The sequence below is a fragment of the Vidua chalybeata genome, chromosome 9, assembly GCF_026979565.1.
Source record: "Vidua chalybeata isolate OUT-0048 chromosome 9, bVidCha1 merged haplotype, whole genome shotgun sequence".
Taxonomy (NCBI): domain Eukaryota; kingdom Metazoa; phylum Chordata; class Aves; order Passeriformes; family Viduidae; genus Vidua; species Vidua chalybeata.
The window spans coordinates 23,699,954-23,721,477 of NC_071538.1; the positions used below are offsets into that span (position 1 = coordinate 23,699,954).

A 21,524-nucleotide genomic window follows, 5' to 3' on the forward strand; every position below is an offset into this window, starting at 1 on the left:
CCAAAAGCAGGGGAGAGGCATTGTCTAATTTTTTATTTTTGAGTTGGATTTTTTTTTTTTTTTTTTTTTTTTTTTTGGCTTATGGGCCCAGTAATGAGCTTTACCAAGTGTCTTGAGTTCCTTTAGCCATGGTGGGAGATGCAATATGCATTCTTCTGTGGGTTCCAGCTTAAGGGCTATTTTGTAGTTGAACAGGGTCTTACCCTGGTCAGGTGGCCCTTGGTTGAACTTTATTTTGGAAGTGAACCAGCATATTTTCCAGTATTGGGATAGATGAGGTTGAAGCAGTTTTCCTTCTCCATTTGCTACACAAAGACAGCTAAAGCACAGCCACTGTGATTAGGATGAGATATTACAACAAGGATATAGTGGCTCCTTCACTCTCCAAGGTATGTGCACAGTGTTAATAAAGTAAATCTTGCATATCTTATATGTTCAATATTTCCTTGCTGATCCTCCACATCTTTCTGGTGCCATCACTCAGAGGAACACTGTCTCCAGTATGAAGGAAGAAGCTTTCTGTAAAATTCAGACTCAAGGAGACTTATTTTACTTTACCACAGGTGCTTGCAAGTGGCTAAAGCGGTTTTCAAGATGTTCATACATTTTCTGGATGTCAATTAAAAAAAAAATCCTTTTGAGGCCTTCATTCTTTGTGTTTTTCAAATCCTGACCTTAACAAGAATCTCTTCTGTGATTATGGAGAATATTTATGCCAGGGAACAAAATATTGGTATGGGACTTTTAGATACATCATTGTATCACAGATACCTTACAGGTCTTAGTCTTGGGAAAAAAATTAAATTATTCCCTTTCTCTTAAAGCATTGTCTGTGGAAACTCACACTCCAGTAGGTAAAGCAAGCAAAGTATGTGGGGCATTATAAAATATGGCCAAAGGGCCTTTAATATTATTAGCTATCATGTGTGTCTTTTCCTTGTTATTATCCCATCATTAAACTATCCTCATGAGAGCTCTAAGTTTGTGTCACCCAATGCAACACACTCTTGTTGTGACAAAGTTTCCTACGTTGCCATGGGTCCATTCTTCTCGAGACAGCACAACTTAGGTGATACTGCTTGTGGATGCCCACGGATTCAGAAAACAGCTACCTTCTTGCAGACGTTTGTGCCAGAAGGCAAACACAGCACTAAGTATCATCACCATGAGAACAACAGCAACTGCGTTGGAAAAGAAGGAGGAAGTCAAGCAACAGAGAAGGAAATATAAGGATTTTAAGACCATTCCTGGGAGGAACGGGCCTGCAGCACTCACCACCACAGTTTCAGTGTGAGGAGCTGTCTCCTTTCCAAATGCCACACAGAATCTGTTATTTTGTATCTGGCAGAGGCTGTGAAATCATACTTCTGCAATAATATATTTAAGAGAAATACAACAAACTGGTAACTGAAGAGGTGACAAGGTTAGATGGACAACACCAGCTTTCATATTGCATTGTATTTTATCGAGTGGCCATGGACAGCGACCTTAGTTAAAACAGGCCTTAAAGAGCTTTCAAACCAGATCACCACAGAGGTGCATATGTTTTTGTTTTTAACAGTTTCCACAGACAGCATCATCCTGAAGTTTGCCAGAGAAAGCTGAAGGAGGGTCTTGCATGGAGAACAGAGATCAGGTATGCTGGGGGAAAGGAAGCAGCTCCCGGTGTCTGTGTGCCTATGTGCATAATGAGACACCTGCCAGTCCTTCACAAACGAACCTTGTGTTCAGGGAGCTCACTTCAAAGAACTACTTTAAATGCTGAAAGAATTACATCGATTTTATAAAAACAAACTTGCATATGTCTCAGAAAGAGCTGTCTAGGTGCCTGTCTCATACTGAAATCTTTAGAGCATAAACAACAGTTATGTGCGTTGCCATATTTACCGGTTATCCCAGATTCCTAAATCCACTGCTTTGGCTGGAGTCCTGGCCGGCTCCTGGGGGCGGACAGCAGCCGTGCCGGGAGCGGGGCTGAGGGGGCGGGCGGGAGATCCCGCCCCAGTGTCCGTCCCGGTGTCCCGGGAAAGCACCCGGCGCTGCCGGGCCGTATGGTGGAAGAGGGAGCGGGCAATAAGAGCGTGGGGTCAGAAAGGAGCAACCGGAGAGGAAGAAGCGCTACCGGGGCGGGGGGCCAGGACGGCTCGGCCGACCGACGGGCGGTGGCCGCCGGCGGGGGTGTCGAAGCGGCCTGAGGGGCCGCGCCCGTTCCCGCGCGCGGCCGCCGGGGTCCCGGCGCCGCCCCGGGCCCTCAGCGCGGCGCGGCCGCGGCGCTGGCGCTGCTCCCCGTGCCCCGGCGCCGCGGCAGCTGCGGACAGGGCGGGGCGCCGGCGGGGCCCGCGGCGGCGGCCGCGGGGCGTGGGGCGGCGGCCGGGCCCTCGCCACGGGGCAGGACAGAGCGGGCCGCCCGGCGGAACTCCTCGCTGCGCCACGTGTAGAGCAGCGGGTTGAGGGCCGAGAGCGAGCAGAGCAGCAGCCAGCTGGCGGCCTGCAGCGCCGGCGGCGCCGGGCGCAGGAAGAAGCCCAGGAGGCTCACCCAGACCAGGGGCTGGGTGCCCAGCAGGAACACGCAGCAGAGCAGCAGGACGGAGACGCTGCTGAGGCGGCGCTGGGCGCGGCGAGGCGGCGGCGGCGCGGCGGGGAAGGGCAGCTGGTGCAGCAGGTGGAAGTTGAGGACGCTGACCCGCTTGGCGCTGCCCCGCACCCGCCGCACGATGCCGAGGTAGCAGTGGAGCAGCAGCGCGGTCTGGCCCAGTACGGCCAGGGCGAGGAGCAGGGCGGTGTAGCGAGAGCTGCCGTCCGACTGGGCTGAGCCCAGGGTCCAGAGCCCGGGCAGCAGCGGGACCGGGAGCAGGGCGAGGGCCCAGGAGAGCCCGATCATGCAGCCCGTGTGTCTCCGCTGGTAGAGGGCCTGGTACACGCTGGGCAGCTTGGTGATGAGCACATACCTGTTGAAAGCCACCAGCAGGTGCGAGGCCAGGGAGACGGTGAGGCCGAGGCCCAGGAGCCCCCCTCGGAGCAGCCGGTACTCCGCTGAGCGAAGGGAGGAGGAATTGGGGGGCAGCAGCCCCAGCACAGCCTCCTGGGGCATCCACAGGGCGCACACGCTCAGGTCTGCCGCACAGCCGTTCACGATGAAGGCATTGCTGGTTGTCTGCAGCTTCTTGAAGGAGAAGACTAAATAGATGACCATCACATTGGATAAAGTCCCTGAGATAGCTAAGACTGCGTAGAGCAGCGACAGAAAGATGCGGGTACTGGAGGAGTCCTCCCAGAGCAGCAGCAGAGGCGAGCTAGCACTCCAGGAAGAGGCGTTGGGCATCTCGCTGAATGCAGCTCAGTTTTGACTTTGCCCTGTAAATCCCATCCTTGTCTGGGTCAGAAGTTCTGCTGCAGGAGTCCTCACCAAGCACACGGGAGGCTGTGCAGCTGAAGGACTCTAAGGCAGGTTTCAGTCATACAAGCTGTAAGGTCCAGAAAATGCTGTTTGCAGTAAGGATCCAAAAACCAGCAGTGTCCAAGGCAGGTGGGCAGCAAGAGTCCACAGACCGTAGCTGGTGAAGGTGGGTCCATAGGGAGGCAAATGGCTGTTGGCAGACCAGAGCACGACTGAGGTTTCTGTAGCTGTGAAAACAGCAAAAGCAGCAGCACCTTGCAATCGGCAGCAGAAACGACAGCAACTGATACAAAGCTTTGCAGTTTCTCCTGTGCCACAGTACGTACACTGTATATCATTCCAGGAAGATTCAGCCCTTCCACTCTTCATGAATTATTCAGCAGATTTTCAACTTGTTAAATCAAGAAGAAAAAAAAAAAAAAAAAAAAAAAAAGCAAAACCCTATCGTGCTCCAGAAATACTCCAACTACACAGTCTGACTCTTTTCTCCCTGCCTTACCAGTCTTCTGGGTCTAACCCATTTACACAACTTTCATTTGAAGAAAGGTTTTAAACCAGTATCAGTCACTTCTGTCTGAAATACAGACCATAAACTGCAGAATTTCTTCTGTTCGATATTCACTTTTTAACAGATTTTTTTCTGATCCTATTTTTGTTAAGAGTAAGCTCAGTATGCTTCTGCAATTTTAGTTAATTTTAGAACCGGTCTGTAACAATATACTTTCCAAATGAAATCTTTCAAACACAATAAATAGACCAATCCTGCTAAGACAGTACTTATTTGAGAAAGCTTGTTCTCAATCTGAACATTTTACATCTCTTCATAAACCTCAGCCTGTGTCAACCCACAGGAAATCCTGCATTGCCACCCTGCCAGAGGTGAACACTGGTGTTGGTGAGCACACAGATAAAACACAGCATCTGTGTAATATTTGAAATGGTTCCTGGAGAGGTGAATAACAGCTCCTGAGGTGGACTAAAATCTGTAGGCATTAACAGTCCATTCCCAGATTGAGAATAATTAGTCATGGGATTCTCCCAGGAATTCTATCCTGCTTTACTCAAACAGGGACAAAATGGTAACTGTCCTTAACCTGGACAAGACTTAATAAGAAACTCAGTAAGAGAACTTACATTTACTTTGAAAAGCTTTTCAGGTACAGAATGCTGGTTATATTTGTGATGAGCCTAAGAAAACAGCTGCTTTTGCAGGTAGGTTAGGTATAAGCTACAAAAGCAAGCAATCACAGCTCTTAAGGTGTTATCTGAGACCTTCATAAGGCATTTTTAGATATTGTTAAACTCCTGATGCTAACAAATAGCAATACCAAAATAATGTATTAAGAGGTACTTATAGTTGCAATATACATTTTTTCAAGTTAAAAAAGTTAAATTGTGTGGGTCAATGGATGTTGCAATACAGCATATCTTTTGATATAAAAGGCTCATGTTAACAATTGACAGAAATATTGATCCAGAGGTGGATTTGTTACAAACACGAACATCTATGTTCTCTTTTAATTAATTAGATGGCTCATGTGCTTAAGGTTAAAGACATACCTCAGTGATTTACTTGATCAGGCCTTTAATTACCATATTTTTTGCCTGCTGCACTTTACAGTGCAGATCTAATCAAGTGTCAAACCTTTTGAGGCCTTTCATTGTTTAGTTGTCAGTAAAGAACAGTTATTATAGAAACTAAAATCCTCCCCTTTCTGCAGTACTGCAATTGAAAAATAGTCTCTGAATTTGTAACAAGAAATACCTCCCTAACTGAAAAGTTTCATAAAGCATACTTTAAAAAGAGATTACGATGATTAACTATTTCATAAGATGCTAGCCACAGAATATTAAGCCCAGTAGAGACCTTTAGATTTATTTAATCCATCCATTCATGTTTAGAGATCTTGTGTGCTACAACTTGTTCTCTCAGAACCAGATATATTCATATTTGAAGGAACAGAAATGGTAAAGTTCAAGGACAAGTGAACACAGGATATAAAGTAAATTTCAGACTATTTCTTAAAAGCTACAAGGTTCTAAAAGACCTTCCTGACCTTTCATGGTTCCAAATTTTTTTGTTGTTGTTAAGAAGTTGATTGTTGCAGAATACTGACTTATTTATGAATAAAAAAAGGTTGTCATAAGCTGGTATTTATGTATTTAATCTAATAAATCAATAAAAGTCTAGGAAAAGGCCAAGGGAGAGGTTGATTCCTATGCACTAGAAACCTTTTAATTAGCTGTTCGTCCTGTATAGTATTTACTCTGCACATCCAAATCACCATCCGTTATTCATACAAATGCAGGGGCAGAAGACTTTTGTTGTTTTTTTAGATCAGACTGTCACCAGAATTTGGGCAACTTGGAAAGCATCCACTCTATTCCCAGCTTTTCCACTCCTTTAGAGTGGCTGTGTAACAGTTACACACTGTATACATCTATTGCAAAAGAGGCTAACAGGCTAATAGAGAAGTAATCATGTAATGCAACAAATTTGCTGAAAATCAGCAACAGGTTTTAACAAATGTTAGAACCATTTGTGATTAGTTTTAAATTGAAGGAAGGATAAAAAGCTAAAGAAAGCTAAATTGCTTAGATTCTTATGCACAAAGAATCTGCTGTTGGTGGGACTAAGAGACCTGTTGCACATGCAAAAAAGTCAAGGTATATTACACCTGTAACAAGGGGCCTCACCCAGGAAGGATTCCTCAGTTCAGACACAGCTTTGAAATCACGGGATTTTGAAATATAATGCCATCATCATAATATCAACATGTTGATTAAATACCTGGCATTATACATAGCAAATACAAGAATGTTTAGAGAGATTGTTAAAAAGTTATCTGTCTTGCTACTGGCCTTTTGCAATGTTATCCTACTTTTAAGTACGTTAAAGTATGTTACATGGTTTACAGGAAGGAAGGTGATTTTGAAAAGTTATCTTCAATTAGAGATTGAATCATCAAAATATCTATGAAAAAAATCAAGAAACAAGGAAGCTGGCTTAAACAGGCATTTTATTATCAATTAGCTGCATATATATATATCTACATTTCAAAATTAATCAGTATTTTATTAAGGAGAACTATTTATAACAAAGTAAATGAGAAAATTCTTTATGAGAGGTAGAATTATCTTACTAATCTATAGTTCATATACAGTATATTGTATATATATACACACATATGCTACTTTGTGTGTATGTTACATATACACAGTTGCAAAAATGTACAGTATTGCATGTAAATTTTATTCAGTGATTTTGATTTTTATAGCTGCTCTCAGTATTGCTTTTGAACACTTTCAGTATAACTTTCCATAGCAATTTGTGATCTCATCTTTTAAAAAAGTATATAGCACTTAACTTCAGTTGTAAAGCAAATGCAGGGAATTCACAGGTCTTCAGGAACAAAGACTGACAATTCAACTAAGTTTTATTTTCAAGTTTCTGCAGATATTTTGAAAAACAAACAGGCAACAAATCTGTTTTGTTTTTATGTTGTACATGAGGGGCAAATAAAATCCTCACAGTTGCTTATATTCTTTTCCTTACCATGCACCTGTGAGTTCTGAAAATTTAACACATGATCCTGTACCTCCCTGTAACACCATTTCATCCTAAGCCTCGTTCCTAATCACATCTGACTGACCTGTACATTCCACAGAGTAAAGAGCATTTTTTCTATGACAAAACCCTTCCATGATACAGGAGGCTACCTCAGCCATATGCTTAACAACAAATGTAAATGTTTATGAAGCATCCAATTGATAAAAATTTAATATATGTCTAACATATACTGTGTGTTGCTAAGGAAATTGTACACATAGTGCCAAATGCAGGTTAAAAGCATGCAAGTATGCAGTGCTACCTAATTCACTGTACATTTCTACCAACTTCAGTTTGGTCTGTCTTCATTTTTGCAGCATATATTGCATAGCAAAAGTTAACAGTCTACACTGAAAACAAAATATAAATCCTTTAAGAAATTGAAACAGTGTTAATTGTCAATTGAGTCGTCACATAAATTACTTGTTCGTTGTAATTACATCATTTCTTAACAAATATTTTCCCTTTATTTTTCTTTCATTGTGTTTCCTTAAGAAACCTTAGCAGCCAGAAGTGGAAAGCAGACTATGTATCAAGTGCTTTTAGTTGATACTGTAATAACAAATCTCTCACTAGTTAGGCTTCCATCAAATTACCAGAAGACCAATTAGTAAAAAAGTAAATTACATTAGGCTCTAAGCAATAATGATGGACCCATAAAACAAGAAAAATCTCTTGTTCATAAAAAAAACATTATATCTTTGATAAACATGTACAAATTCTTTAAAATACATATTTCTGTAGCAAAGTAGACCCTAAATTAAAATATATTCTAGTTTTTACATAATTTTTATATATTTTACCAAAATATTCTCTTAATACATATTTTAACACTGTACACAAGTTAATAAATGTCTTAATGAAATTCATTAGAAATATATTCAACTGTCTCAACATAAAAAATTTAAATTTGTATATAACATGGGGTAGTAATTTCCATAAATTCAACTTCAGTGCATCTGCAGTAGTCATTAACAATAATTTTCTGCCTGTTAAGAAGTCTCCTCTTGGTGTTAAGGAATTAAAACATCTTGTATTGAAGGTTCCTCCTTTTAATGAGCAGCATCTTTTCTTCAGTTCCTCTCCATCATGAAGGACATTGATTTGAAGAGCTCAGCAGGTTTCACCAAAGCAGCAAGGCTTTAGTACTGAACATACTCAGACTGAAGGGACTGTGCAGAGAAGAAAAACTGATTAAATCTCACTGGAGAGGTTTTATTTATATATAACATATATTTTTCACTTAAAGAGTAGAGGAAGGACAGAAAGGAGAAAAATAAACAAACAGAGTTGGGGGGGGTGCTGAATCTCTACATAGGTAAAGATGAATAAAATAAGAAGAAATGAAAATCTGCTGTATCTACACTTACTTTTCCAAACCAGTTTCTTGAGATTCTTAACAAAAGTGTTACAAGTCCTTTAAAATACCACTGCTACTGTATTTGAATTGTTTCCACTTATCCTGAATGAGAATCCAACTTCTACTGTAAAAGTCAGTTTACTTTAGAGGTTGATTCAGATAATGATATAGAAAACACAATGTAGTTCATTATTGAGGAAAATAAACTACATCAGTAATTACAAAGATGGATAAATTTCTGTATGACTACCAAAATCAGATGAAAATGAAGCACTGCAAATGGTTCATCTGGATTAGTAACAAGTCAGTATAATTAAGAGAAAATCATAACCTGCTTTAATGTATTTATTTACATTTCAGTTTCTACTGAAGTCAAAAGTTTTATTAAAAACTGATAAATCAGCTTAGAGAATATCCAATCATTTTACTAGCTCCTATACAGATCTGTTTAAGAAGTCTCTCTGATGAATGTAAGTCTTGTACAGTGATGAGCTGTCCCAGATTAGTATGGTTATAAATCAAGAGCAAGTAAAACCACCAAATTTATTTTAAAACTGCATAAATTCTCCAGAATTAGAGAGAACTACTGGAGACCAACACAAGTCTTAAGACAGACTGGACCCTCACAGTCTTCTCTTCCATTTTCCTACTATTCCTAACTAGTCATTACAGGAAATGCTCTTTGGTACCCATATTGAAACCTGTTAGTACAAGTGCATAATACATTTATATATACCTTTATAGCTCTAACTAATATCACACAACTACTTTCCCCCTATATTTTAAGTCTCAGTGTATATTTTCAAAGTTTTCTTTTAAATGCATTTTCACATCTCAAAGATTTGGGCCATCTGGATATTCTTTCCTAGGTAGAAAAAGTGCTGTCAGCATATAGATTTGAATACTATTGACTAAAAAAGGTCTGGTTTTAGTAAGAGCAAGGCAGAAGGAACAGCCCTTCATTAATGAGCACTTGAAACTTCTCTCTTAATGGTCCACAAAGGCTTCTCATTTTCAGAAGTGCATTTTAACAACTGGAAAGATGGTTATACTTAATTAGTGCAGTATTTGAAATGGATCCATCAGAACTGAATCCTGAGTAAAGCTGATTAATAAACATTTTTAGAAGGCATGAAGTGTAGTTATATACTCTCAAATGTTGTACAGTAATGATTACTTTAAGCTTGGACAGATGAAAGATGACCAGAAAGCAATTTACACTCTTAAAACCAGCAAGTGTTAGTTACAAAGAACTGAGAACACCAGCCCTTCACTCAGCAGACAGCAGTAACCAGGAATTCTACATCATGATTTCAATGAAAGAAGCAAACCATAAATTAAAAACTCTGAAGTTTAAACTGTAATTCATAAAATTGCTAGCAATCCAAGTTACAAAAAAAATATGGGAAAAAAAACCCCACATTAAAAAAATCCCCAAATATCCAGCAGCATATATTGTTTGGAAACAGGATAGCATGTTTTGGTAATTTTCATTACAGATGCGTGGGCACAGTTTATTTACTTTCAAATGGAGAAATATATTTTTCAGTGTGTTCCCACCCTCATCATAACTCTACTTCACTTCCCCATGATTTTTTTCCTAATGTCTCAGTCTTTTGTGATTACAGGGAAATAATTAAATCTAAACAGCGGTTTTTTTCTGATTAATCTATGTGACTTCACATATATTTCTATCACTAAAAACATGGTGATACCTGTAACAACTGAGCTATTGTAAAGTATATAGACTCACATTTGAGTTTTAAAAACTTAAATATAGCAGGAAAGGCTTGTTGCTTTGATTTTTTTTGTGTTTTCAGAGAAGTCATTTGTTCTCAAATCTCTTCACATGTCTGAAGAGATTGACTGTAAAGTTTCAAAGCCTATAATTGTAGTTTTTTTCAGTTTTTCTTTTAAATCTTTTGAGGAGTTTTCTATTTTAAAATTTACATTTGCCATGACTCAAAGTATGGCCTATGCTTCTGAAAACTTTATTAAAAAGAAAAAAACCCAATCCATTTTCACATGTAATTTGCTGGATTTAACAAAATATTATTTGAGTTAAAAATAGAAGAAAAAAAAACCAAAAAAAAATTGACTGCTGAATTGTCAGGATGAGAGTATAAAATCAGTTAATGGAGAAGAAATTTCAATGTGTACTCCTACAATGGTCCCATGCTGTGTCAAGCTTGCCACTTTATACCCAAGTAACAGGCATTTAAACGAAGAACTAAGAATTAGATAGTTTCACTACAGTTAAGGATATCTAATGAAGTTTATGCTGAAATAACTGCTTATATTACTTCCATTTTTCTTTTTCAAGAGCAGACACAGAAAGCCTCCTGGGAGAGAAAACGAGCTCCAAATCCACTGAGGCACTAGAACTGTATTTGCTGACATATGACTGCAGGACCAAGCCAGGCTGAATTTGAACTCTGTTTCAGAATAACCCTACAGAATTTAAGCCTATTTGTTAAGATTTGAACATGCTCTTTCCCCAGGTAATTGCAAAAATGTAACTTAAGTTTTTGGATTTGTGCATCAACTCTCCCAAAACACTGTTGCAATAGGAGTGTTGCTGCAGGCAAGAACCCCTGGGAATACACAAGAGCCACTAAACTGGCTCAGGATGCATTAGGGAAAATGTACACATGTGAAGTCTGTGGGTCTGCTCAATTTACACATCAGCAAGATGCACTAGTGTTTGGTTTTTGCAAAGCCTGTCCTATCTTCATTAATGGTGAGCTCTAATTAAGAAAAACCATGCTACAGGTAAAGATGATATATATGAACTTTAAAATGCTGCCAACACATCTCAATTTTTTGGCAATGTTTCCATCTTGCCAGTTTCCATGACAGCTATAGAAGCAAAAGGTGACTCATCTTAAGACTACCCAGTTACATATTCTCCAATAAAAATACATTTTAAAGAGCAACATTTGGATTTAGAATTATTGTAAGAACAAAGCAAAAATCTTATAGCAGTACTTTAAGTGTGATTATAGTTGAAGAGAGTAATTCTGCAGATGTTATTGTGAGAGATTCTGTTTAATCAAAACACACACTTTGTAAAATTAAATATTTATTCTATTTGACTGAAACAGCAAGTTTTTTGTTTTTTTTTTTTTTTTCTTTGAGAAATCAAGCTTTTCTTCTAGTTCATCAGCATAAACACAAAGTGGATTACAAGCTTGCAGTGATGAAGGACAAAAACTATTAGAGAAAAATACATGTCTGACAACAATAGTTACAGTCATGGTTATTTTTTATTCTTTCTTTTTGTTAAGTGGAATGTGCAACAGTGGTATTAATGCTGTTTCACTGCAAAACATTGAAAAAAAAAATCAGTGAATAACCTTCTCTTCCATACTGCAGGAAAAACTCACTAATGAGTTTTGTGAACATAAACGAGAACTGAAAAATTGCTGTTCTAGCCATCTCAAAATGCTCCTGAACCACTCGTGTTAACAAAGATAGATAAGTAAGAATGATAAGGTGATTTTCTAAAATAAAAGTACTGCATGATTACAGCTGGTTAGCTTGATATCTAACTCAAGGAAGTGAGATTTTGCCAATTAAGAGAAAGGGAATTAATCAGTATCATTCAAGAGTCCTTTGATGAGCTAAATGAATAAACAAAGCACCAGGACATGTAATAGACTTCTGTCAGGTACATCACCTGATGTGCTGCAATTAGAAAGAACACAAACACTGCAACAACCTTAGGCTGGGCTGTCATGACTTCAAGTAATTTCAGCATCTAAAGCAGTGAAGTGGAAATGATTAAACAGAATTTTGTTTTTAAAAAGAATTCTGCCAGAATTGGTAGCTTGATACTACTCCATATTTTGCTGATGAGCTTCAGACCACTGGTAAATGCCACCAAAAGCAAAACAGCTGCATGTCAGGGGCTGAAGTGGCAAGGAAAAACCAATCTTCCTTGCTGGGTTGATGGGTTAATTGGTCCCAGAAGAAGAGGGGAAGAGAAGGAGAAAAAAAAACCCTAACCAACCAACTAAAAAGAAAAAAGATGATGCTTTTCCACAGAGTTCCACATGAAAAAAAAAATCCCAAATCAAACCAAAAATCCCTCCAGGAACTCAGGACATAGGACTCAAATAACAGAAACAGAAGTCACTATCATCTATGGCAAGAACTCTACCCTCCCCCACCCCCCCCAGCTCCCAGTGCATTACAGTCAAAAAAATAAAAGAAGCTATGTATTTATAAACAGGACTGCACTGCATAGCAGCTTTCTGGATCAGAATTATTTAGAAACCTAAAATTTTGAACACTTTCCAAAAGGATTTTTGAGCTAACTTAGCCTATCAAAAGAAAATCAAGTTGAGATGAGTAGCATGAGACAACTCCATAACAGGAAAATAAGACAACAAAGGGCTATAACACTGACATAATAAAGAGATACAGAAAATTTCAGGTTCAAAGTGAAATAGTTTTAAGCATGACTCTGTTTAATCAGTGGAACTGATCTTTCAGAAAAATTATGTTGCCCTTAAAATAAACCATCTGTATATTTGCCAGGGAGCTGCTCACTACCAGACAGAAAGCATTCAGAGATTAAATGATGGAAAAACCTACTCTTGTCTTAAACCTCAGGATGTCACAGGGACTGCACTCAGTCAATTGTGCATAAAATGGGTAACAATTCAGTGCACTCCTCTGTGACTGGGAGAGATCACAAGGCTACAAGGTACATTTAGAAGCAAATGCATTAATCAGAACATATCTGAAAAACATTCCAAACAGGAACAATTTTTAGTCTTTATTATATTATTATATTATAATATTATATTACTTCACTGGTAAATCAGAAACTTGCACTTTGCTATGTAGACTTTGCATGGCATGACTCTTTGTAAGAAATGCTGCTTCTCACAACACAGCATGTAATACATTAGAGTATTTTCAGCTCACCTCACTCTTCAGAGAAGACTGGAGAAAGAATCTCATTTAAAGATCTTGCTGCATTGGACTGTGTATAACCTCTACGCCTCAAGAGCAAGCAATATCAAGCCAAGAATTATTCAAAGGTTATATCCTTTATATCCCTTATAGCCTTCCATGCATTATTAAGTCATTAAGATAGGTAGGAAGAAAATTAGAGATGTTCTTATAACAGGAGAATAGTGCATTTTAGAAAGGTTTTTTTTCTTTAAAAATGCCTTCCATTCAACCTAAAACTTTACACTATGCCTAAGATATTTCATTTAAATTCATGGTTTAAGTCACTTAATAGTTCTGCTGCAAAGGGACAACAATTAATTTCCTTCTTCACTGCAATGCACAGAGCTGTAAGCACCTCTCTGCTGTCAACATGGCTATTGCATGAATTGCTCCTTTCTTCTTCCTTAAACTACACAGTAACTAACATTCCTTGTTTTTCTTCCTTTTCCTAAGTCATCCTGATCTAATAAAGAAAGGCATGCTACAATTCTGGAAGTTACATTGTAAACCACCCCCTCTCCTGACATAGATTTGGGGAATTTTTGTGTCAATGCCAAATATGTTGCACCTCGAGGGTTTATATGATTAAGGAACACAGCACTATCCTAAAATTTTGTAACCATCTAGACACAAAAGAAACCTGAAGTGTCACCAGTGCTTAATTTTCTGTCCTATGCTTATGGAACAAACCCACTAACTTGGCTTTCACTGTAAAAAATAATTTGTAGCACTAAGTTACATCAACTACCTCTCCAAAGGAGGTGACAGTTAGCTTTTAAGATGTTATATTTACATACAACCTTTAAAGCTGCTTAAGGAAAACAGGCTTACTGTTTCTGTAATGCTTTACATTATCATTTGGTACCCTTCTAAATTCTGGCCTATTGTGAATGATGTCAGCTTATTTTCATGACTAAGTCATGTTACAGTTACAAGGATTTCTTCCCCTTAGGATGCTGCATGTAAGTTTACGTGCATATACAATTTACAATAGAAACAACAGAAAAAAAATGGGAATGGGCTGACTCTCCAAAGAATTATTGTTCAATACATTAAATATGAGACAGTATTGAAAGTGAGACATTAAAAAAAAAAAATCAGCTAATTTACCACTTATTATTCAGATGAGTGATTGCTCTCACCCACTGGTGGTAGACTGAGTTTTAGTTCCCATATACTCAACAAGAGCAGAGGACTAACTCCTGAGGACTGAATTTCTGTAAGCATGTTGGATTGAAGACTGGGAACACCTAAAAAGGATGACTTTCCAGAGCAATCAGAATGCATGAACAAATGAAAGACTCATCAATGTATCTCAAAGAAACATTCCTGGCTTGATATACATTTTCACCTCTCTCTTCATCTCTATGCCTGAAGAAATTAAATTGAATTAGTTAAAGAACAGTCCTCTTGTTCTAGAGCTTGTTTCATCATAGAAAAACTGTTATGGTTTCTATAACTCACTTGAAAAATCAATTATATATAGTTTATTATAATCCCATGTAGAGGTGAAGATGTAACAACATTCAAGAACTCCCTTGCAAACAAGTTACTGCTGCTGTTTAAAGTAAAGTTTAAACTCAATTTTAAACCCAGTGCAGAACAGTGATTCTAAGATCATGGAATATCAGCATTTATTTCTAGATAAATTGTAGTGGATAAGAAGCTACAATTTCTTTTTTAAACAAGGAATCTGAAAGCATCAAGTATTCTGAAGAGCTGCTTTAGTCAAGCAGATTCTACCACAGTAGGAAGAGTTAGAGAATACACTATCACGTTCCCTCAACTAATTTCAATGTTCTGTTTATACAGATTATATTTCAGTCACACATATAATTTAATTCCACAATGGAACAATTTTATTTCCTACTGCCATCTATCCTCAGAAATAGCAATTGATACTCCCAAGCTATAGAGATGTGGCTTCTGAACTGTGAGTGGTGCCACATCCAAACTGTTAACAAGAGGGTAGGTCCTCCATTTCTGCAGGAAGAAAAGAACACAGCCCATGAATGACTATTGGCAGGACATCCTAGTTACATGCAATGTACATTATTAGCTGTTTTAAGACAGACTCACCACACCCACAACCACTAGCAGGTATAACACCAGAACTTTATACGAAACAGGTTATCAGTGCTAAGGAAACAGAAGAGCGATGTGCAATACTCTGAAGTTCATTTCATTTCCACCCAGTAAAAAAAATAAAAATCCTAAGTGTCAGGACTAGTTGAGACAGGCTGATAGGCTCCCTTAATCATAGGCAAAATCTATTAAAAACAGTGTACTATTTTTTTATAATTAGCAGGCTATCAAATCCTTGGAAGCCAGGTATTTTAAATTGGTTTTATATTTATAGTAGTAGATATTATTATTTTTCCCTAGAATAGATGAAGCTTTTTCTGATTTCATAACTGAAGTTTCTCTAGTCTCTCTTCTCTACATTTTGTATAGAAACACCTTCAAGTTCCATTAGTTTATCTGTACATCCTCTTTATACAGACTTTTACACAGAAAAAGAGCACAAAATAAGCCCAAGGCACCAAAGTTGTTGAGGAATGAAAGCTGCAATGTGAGATCATCAGAAATATCTTGCTTATAATACTTTCCACATTTGGTGTTAGAAAAGGAGTAGGTTTCAAGTCAAGGGCAGTAACTGTTCAAATAAGCCTTATCTTTAAGGATGTTCTACCTTCTGTTTACTATGATACATACAAAGGCTTCTTAAAATCTGTCTAAGATTGCACAAAAATGAAAACACATAATTAACTCATAGACTGTGTTATGGATAATTTGAAATAAAATCTAAAGGGTAAGAAGGTCCATAAAAAAGTTATCAGAAAAGATGTAAAGTTCAGGCACAATTTATATTCATGAAACTTCCATGTAACAGATACTTAGAAGAGATGGGGAAAAAAGCAGCTGAAATGATAGGTAACAGCCAAAGATGCTGTTCAGAAACGTTAGAGGAAGCTGGAGAATGATGCTGAGTTAAGGTTTTTTTTGCAACAGTTTTGCTCACAGAAGCAAGGAAAAAAAGCACCAGTGAGCTGCCTTAAGTGCTGTTGTGACTATGACTTACAGGAATGGACTCTGGTATCATGCTGGAGGAGCTGTAAGGCCCATAAAGGAAGGCTGGTGTGTACTCATCTGTGACGGCGCTGTGAAAACTGCTTTGGCTGCTCAGGTTGTTGCCACTACTGCTGTTTCTGTTGTACAAGTTGTTGTTCAGTTCATGGTTTTTTCTCTGTGGCAGCTGCAAGCTGCCATTCAGGTGACTGGAGATATGGCTTACAGAAAAACCTGTCCTAGAGGAGGATGATGTCATTTTGCTCTCATCACCATCTGAAGCAGCATACAGGTTCCCTAGAGAACTGGCTAGTCTGGAGTTTATGGAAACGCTGAATGGAAAACACATGCAGGGAAAAAATATTCACAAGGTATGTAGAGATAAATACAAAAACATAACAGACAATTCAGAAGACATTAGGTGAATAACACAGACCATTGTGAAATAATCTGTGTTTGCACACAGGTTCATTTCCAGCTCCTGAAGTAATGAAAAGCAGAATTCTTTGTAAGGACTTTCCAAGTTTTGCTTATTCAAGCACTACACCATGGCCAGCTTTCACCTCTGTCAAACCAAACATGCATGCAGGAGATGGTGTTAACAGGTTTAGGCAGTATCTGATTTACACTGAAGTAGTTTGTGTACATGGAACAGTTTCAGAACTCCTCCTCTGTTTCTTGCTATTAGTTTTGTGATACAAGCCTTCAAGTAACCAAGAAGTAGTATGACAAAATTTGAGACTAGAAGTAGGGTGTCCTGAAATACCTCAAGCTGGTTACTCTGCTCAGGCAAACATTTGTGCACATGTTTATTAAAAATGCATCAATCATTCTGAGTGTCATTTAATATATGTAACTACTTAGGACAATACTTATAATGGAGCTAAAGAGTAATAAATAAAGGGTTAATTAAAAGATTAATTACCACTCAGGAGAGTAGTAGTATACAGACTATTGGGAATAGCTGCAAAACATCTATAAACTGAGCTAAGTGAAAGAAACCTTAACCTACTTGAGCATGACAGTACTGTTTCTGATGACACTATCTGTATAAAACTGTCAGACCAGTAGGCCAGATTTTGGGTTTTGCTTGTTTTTAAAATCTGTAGGCAACTAAAGTTTGGCTAGTAGAACAGCAAATCACTGTAAGTAAATTTAAGTCTTCTTATAGCCAAGAAGAGCAAGCGCTTCATAAGCTGCAGATGTGCTGACAACCACTGTAGGATACTGTAAGCATTTGTACCAAAATGAGAAGAAGAAAAAAACCTTTTAAGGTTAGAGCCTGTGGAAAGTCTGCTTATTCTTTCTGCAGATGGTGAAGTAAGTGCCATCACTCTGGAGGCCTTCAGAGGAGATATGGATCCTTCTGTGCTACCTGAAGCATTCAGTCTAGAAAGAGTGCAGAGTTCCAGTGAGAAGCAAGATATTATAATTAAAATATAAATATCCAACACATATAATCTTTCAGTACATAGATTGGTATTTTAAAAAGTGTGAATTCTCAAGTCTGAGAACTCAACAGCAAAAACTCAAGTTTGCCTGCTTAAACATATTTTTTTTAAATTTCCCAGATATCCACTCCAACTATTTCCCCTGCTGCACCTTATTAAAAAGTTACAAGCTACTTTTCACCTTCATAATTTATGAAGGCCAAGTGTCCATTTTTTATAGATTTATTTTAAGTTTTATCATAAATTTTAGAACTCTAAATGTAAACTTCATTAAGAATACTTTTTGAACTTATAGAGCAAGTGTAAGTAGAAAAACCCAAAACTGTAGCATTCATGAGATCAGCATAATTTCCAAATGAAAATTTTCACAAAGTTGCACAGAACATGCAGCTCTTTCTAGGGTGGGATTCTTAATGATAAAATTCTTCATGTGTTGATAATGAACTGTATGTATGTTACACTGCACTACTCAAATTGTTACTATTATGACTGTCCACATCAATTAATTAAAAAATTTAATTTTCTCTAGCTCTACATAGAGGGCTTGGGTACAGATCTCCAACTACAAGCACAGAAGAAAAATGACATTGAGCAGCTTTAATTACACACCAAGAAAGGGAAAAACATTCATCTCCAGTGCCAGCCATCTGGAGAAATCCAACTCAAAAATTCAAGTCACAAAACTGAAAAAAATGTGCTTTTTCCAGTATTAATGCTTGATAATGATAGAAATTTTGTCTTACATATTGTATTTTAGATTCAATGGGGTAAGGCATGCAATTTGCAGATGTTTAAATAGGTTTGTTATATGCCCAGGCTCAGAAGTCTGAAACAGTGATCAGATCAATTGATTAGCAATGACCCAAAACACTGAAAATTAAGACCCTAGTCAAGTGATATACATTTAGAATTAGAATTTTAAAGTCAGTACCTGAAGGGTTGTGATATTGACCTGGTGTGGAGTTTCATGTCTTGCAGCCTAAAGAAACAAAAGCAGCAATCTTTATCCAGGATAGGATAAAAAACCTTTCCCCTCTGCCAAATCATATCTGTGTGTCTCAGATTGGCATAAAATATAAAAATAAGAGGTAAAATTATTAACAATCAGTGTTTTAATTTACAGTAAAAGCACAGAGAGTTACTTCAGGTTTAATTTCAAAGTTCACATTTTTATTGATTCTGAAAAATTCTGAATTTCTGTAAGGAGTACAGAGAAGTAATTATAGAAAGACAACTAAGTTTAATTAAGAATATTTTGTTCAAGTCATAAGTTCTAAAATACTCAACATAAATTTGAAAATGTTGAAGTATTTTTTACATTATCTTTTACTGCTACACAGTAACAAGGCATCCCTAAATAGGGAGGCAGAAAGGAAAAAAAGGAGAAGAAAAAGATTAATAAACCAAATCTGCAACTAATAGATACACTCCTGGAGAAGTTTCCACCACAGGTGGTGGTACAGGTAGTACCACTGCCCTAAACAAGATCATGTACCTGCCACACAGATCTGATAGAATGGACAGAATTTAAAACTGTAAATTACCTCAGACTGGTAAAATTACCTCAGAGCTCCTGTTGTAGCAGAACAAGGCTGTCTACGACTTTTTAAGGCATTCAGCTTATCTCCCTGTGTCATCCCATTCTGAGCTTCCACATCTTTGTCTTCAGAATCATTCTGGGAAACAAAAGTATGCAAGCAAGGGAATCTATCAAATCCTGGTTTGAAAGCACTGAGTATCTCCCTTCACAAAGATCAGAACCCAGAAGGCTGCTCTACTGTCTTCTGCACACATGGCACTACTCATTGCATAGTTCTGGCACATTAAATGTGCCTCTGGACAAACACACTCACTACAGGGCTTTTGCAGAACCTGACCTCAAGGTTCATGAATCTCAAGCTTAATGCCAGCATTTATTTACTTCAAGGAAGTCTGTTGGACATTTATACACACCTGCGTTATTATTACTTAAAAGCCTGGAATAAGCACATTTTTGGTTTCCAGGAGGAAAGCTGACTTTTTGTTTTCCTTCATTCTCAAGAAAACAACTGAAAATCCTGAGAGAATTACTTGAAATAACGCAAACCTTTGGAAGCTTGAAAATTTACCTGTAACAGTTTTAAATATTACTTGATCTGTTTTACTAAGTGGAGATTTGTTCTAATTATGTCCTCAATATATTTAGAAGCTATCTGTAGCTAGTTATTAAAAGCCCAGCTTCAGTTTATTTAAAATTTTTCCTAAGAACACTTACCTCCTTGTATTGATCCAAGTCTTGTGCTTTATTCAGATTGTCACTGATGGAAATATCATTTAAGCCACAAAGAACTCTGTTAATGTTTCCATCAACTCCTCGCTGTTTCTGCTTTGATCGGATGAGATCTCCCTCCCGCCATAACATTGCTTGCTTCCTTCAAGATACAAAACCAAAGCCATTCAGATCAACAGATTTGTACACACATAAAAAACCATATGAAAATATGCCATGCTTACATCTTCATAGGGAAAGAAATTTACATGTCTATCACAAAAAAAATTTAAAACCTCAATACTTAAAAACAACAAAAACCCCTCGAGAATCACCAAATAAGTCTGTAGTCGTCACAGTACTAAAAATTCATTTTCTCAAATCCTTCTGGGGAAAGAGGTTAACTAAACAGGAATTTGTGATTATGTTTTAATGGCTCTTAAAACACAACTTAAAAAATAATATAAACCAGTGTTTTTAGATACATCATCTGTAGCATAACTGATGATACAGAACTTTGCAATTTACTAGTGTGTGTTTCCTGGCTACAGATATTGTGCAGGGAATCTACAGCTGACCTGTGCAGTGCAATTGGATGTAGTCATGTAAAATTCACCAGGGCTCTAATATTGACTTTTAGAAAGTGAAAGAATATATCCTTCACACAGGTGATAAAAATAATAACAATTTCTTTGCTATAACATGCATGGGCAGAGCAGACTTTTTTTGATGAGTCTGCATGATTTCTCAATAAGGAAGTTTGCTGGGTAGGTACCAGTCATGCTAGTTCCATCCAAGAACTGAGACCCTATCACATACTATTGAAACAACATTGATTTCCTACACTGAACAGAGAAGAAAATGGTGAGGAATTAAATCAGAATACAATTTCACTGGAAACTTTTGTTTGGAAACAAAATATTATGGCAGACCTGAAGAGCTAATGGATGTGAGCCAACTGCCTAAGCTTGCTCAATAATAAATGGAAAAGTTAAGCACTTCAGAAAAATTTCACTACATCCCTAGTAAACATCACAAGAAGGCAGAACAAAGGGGTGGGAAGGAGAGGGAGTGCCACTTAGTCCACCTAACAGAAGTAGCCTAGAAAACATACTTGAATTTAAATACCATTGAATCTTTCAAGATCATTGCATATGCAGTAACAAACTGATCTGATACACATTTAAGTGGAAGCGTTTCTATTAAAAAAAACCCCCAAACCTCCCTTATCAAACCTCAAAGAATCTAGGAGATTAGGCTTCGAAGCTTGGGAGATCAAAATTGCAAGATGTTACCTTTTGTAAGACACAACTTTGCAGCCCTGAGGGCAAGACATTTTATACTACAAAGATGTAACTGACATTCGTTCCTAGCCCCATTTTGACACCACTGGTGTCATTGCTTGACTTTTGTCTGACTTTTGA

At 37.9% G+C, this 21,524-nt stretch overlaps 2 protein-coding genes across 5 annotated transcripts in view; both read right to left on the reverse strand.

The window, feature by feature from the left end:
- Positions 1-2,251: 2,251 nt before the first annotated feature.
- GPR88 (G protein-coupled receptor 88) lies at positions 2,252-4,276 on the reverse strand. Its single transcript, XM_053950551.1, has one exon. It carries the CDS (start codon positions 3,320-3,322, stop codon positions 2,252-2,254), a length of 1,071 nt encoding a protein of 356 aa, XP_053806526.1. The 5' UTR covers positions 3,323-4,276.
- Positions 4,277-6,500: 2,224 nt separating this feature from the next.
- Positions 6,501-21,524, reverse strand: part of CDC14A (cell division cycle 14A) — a 52,250-nt gene continuing 37,226 nt past the window's right edge. For 2 of the 4 annotated variants that reach the window (XM_053950255.1, XM_053950257.1), the window contains 6 exons: positions 20,107-20,263; positions 19,416-19,528; positions 18,784-18,831; positions 17,668-17,790; positions 16,415-16,733; positions 15,166-15,315 (listed from right to left, as the gene is read on the reverse strand). In XM_053950255.1, coding sequence (XP_053806230.1) covers positions 15,199-15,315; positions 16,415-16,733; positions 17,668-17,790; positions 18,784-18,831; positions 19,416-19,528; positions 20,107-20,263 — 877 coding nt within the window. In that variant the 3' untranslated portion in view covers positions 15,166-15,198. Of the gene's footprint in view, positions 8,180-15,165; positions 15,316-16,414; positions 16,734-17,667; positions 17,791-18,783; positions 18,832-19,415; positions 19,529-20,106; positions 20,264-21,524 lie in introns of those variants that run through there. The other 2 variants (XM_053950256.1, XM_053950258.1) reach the window with 2 other exon arrangements.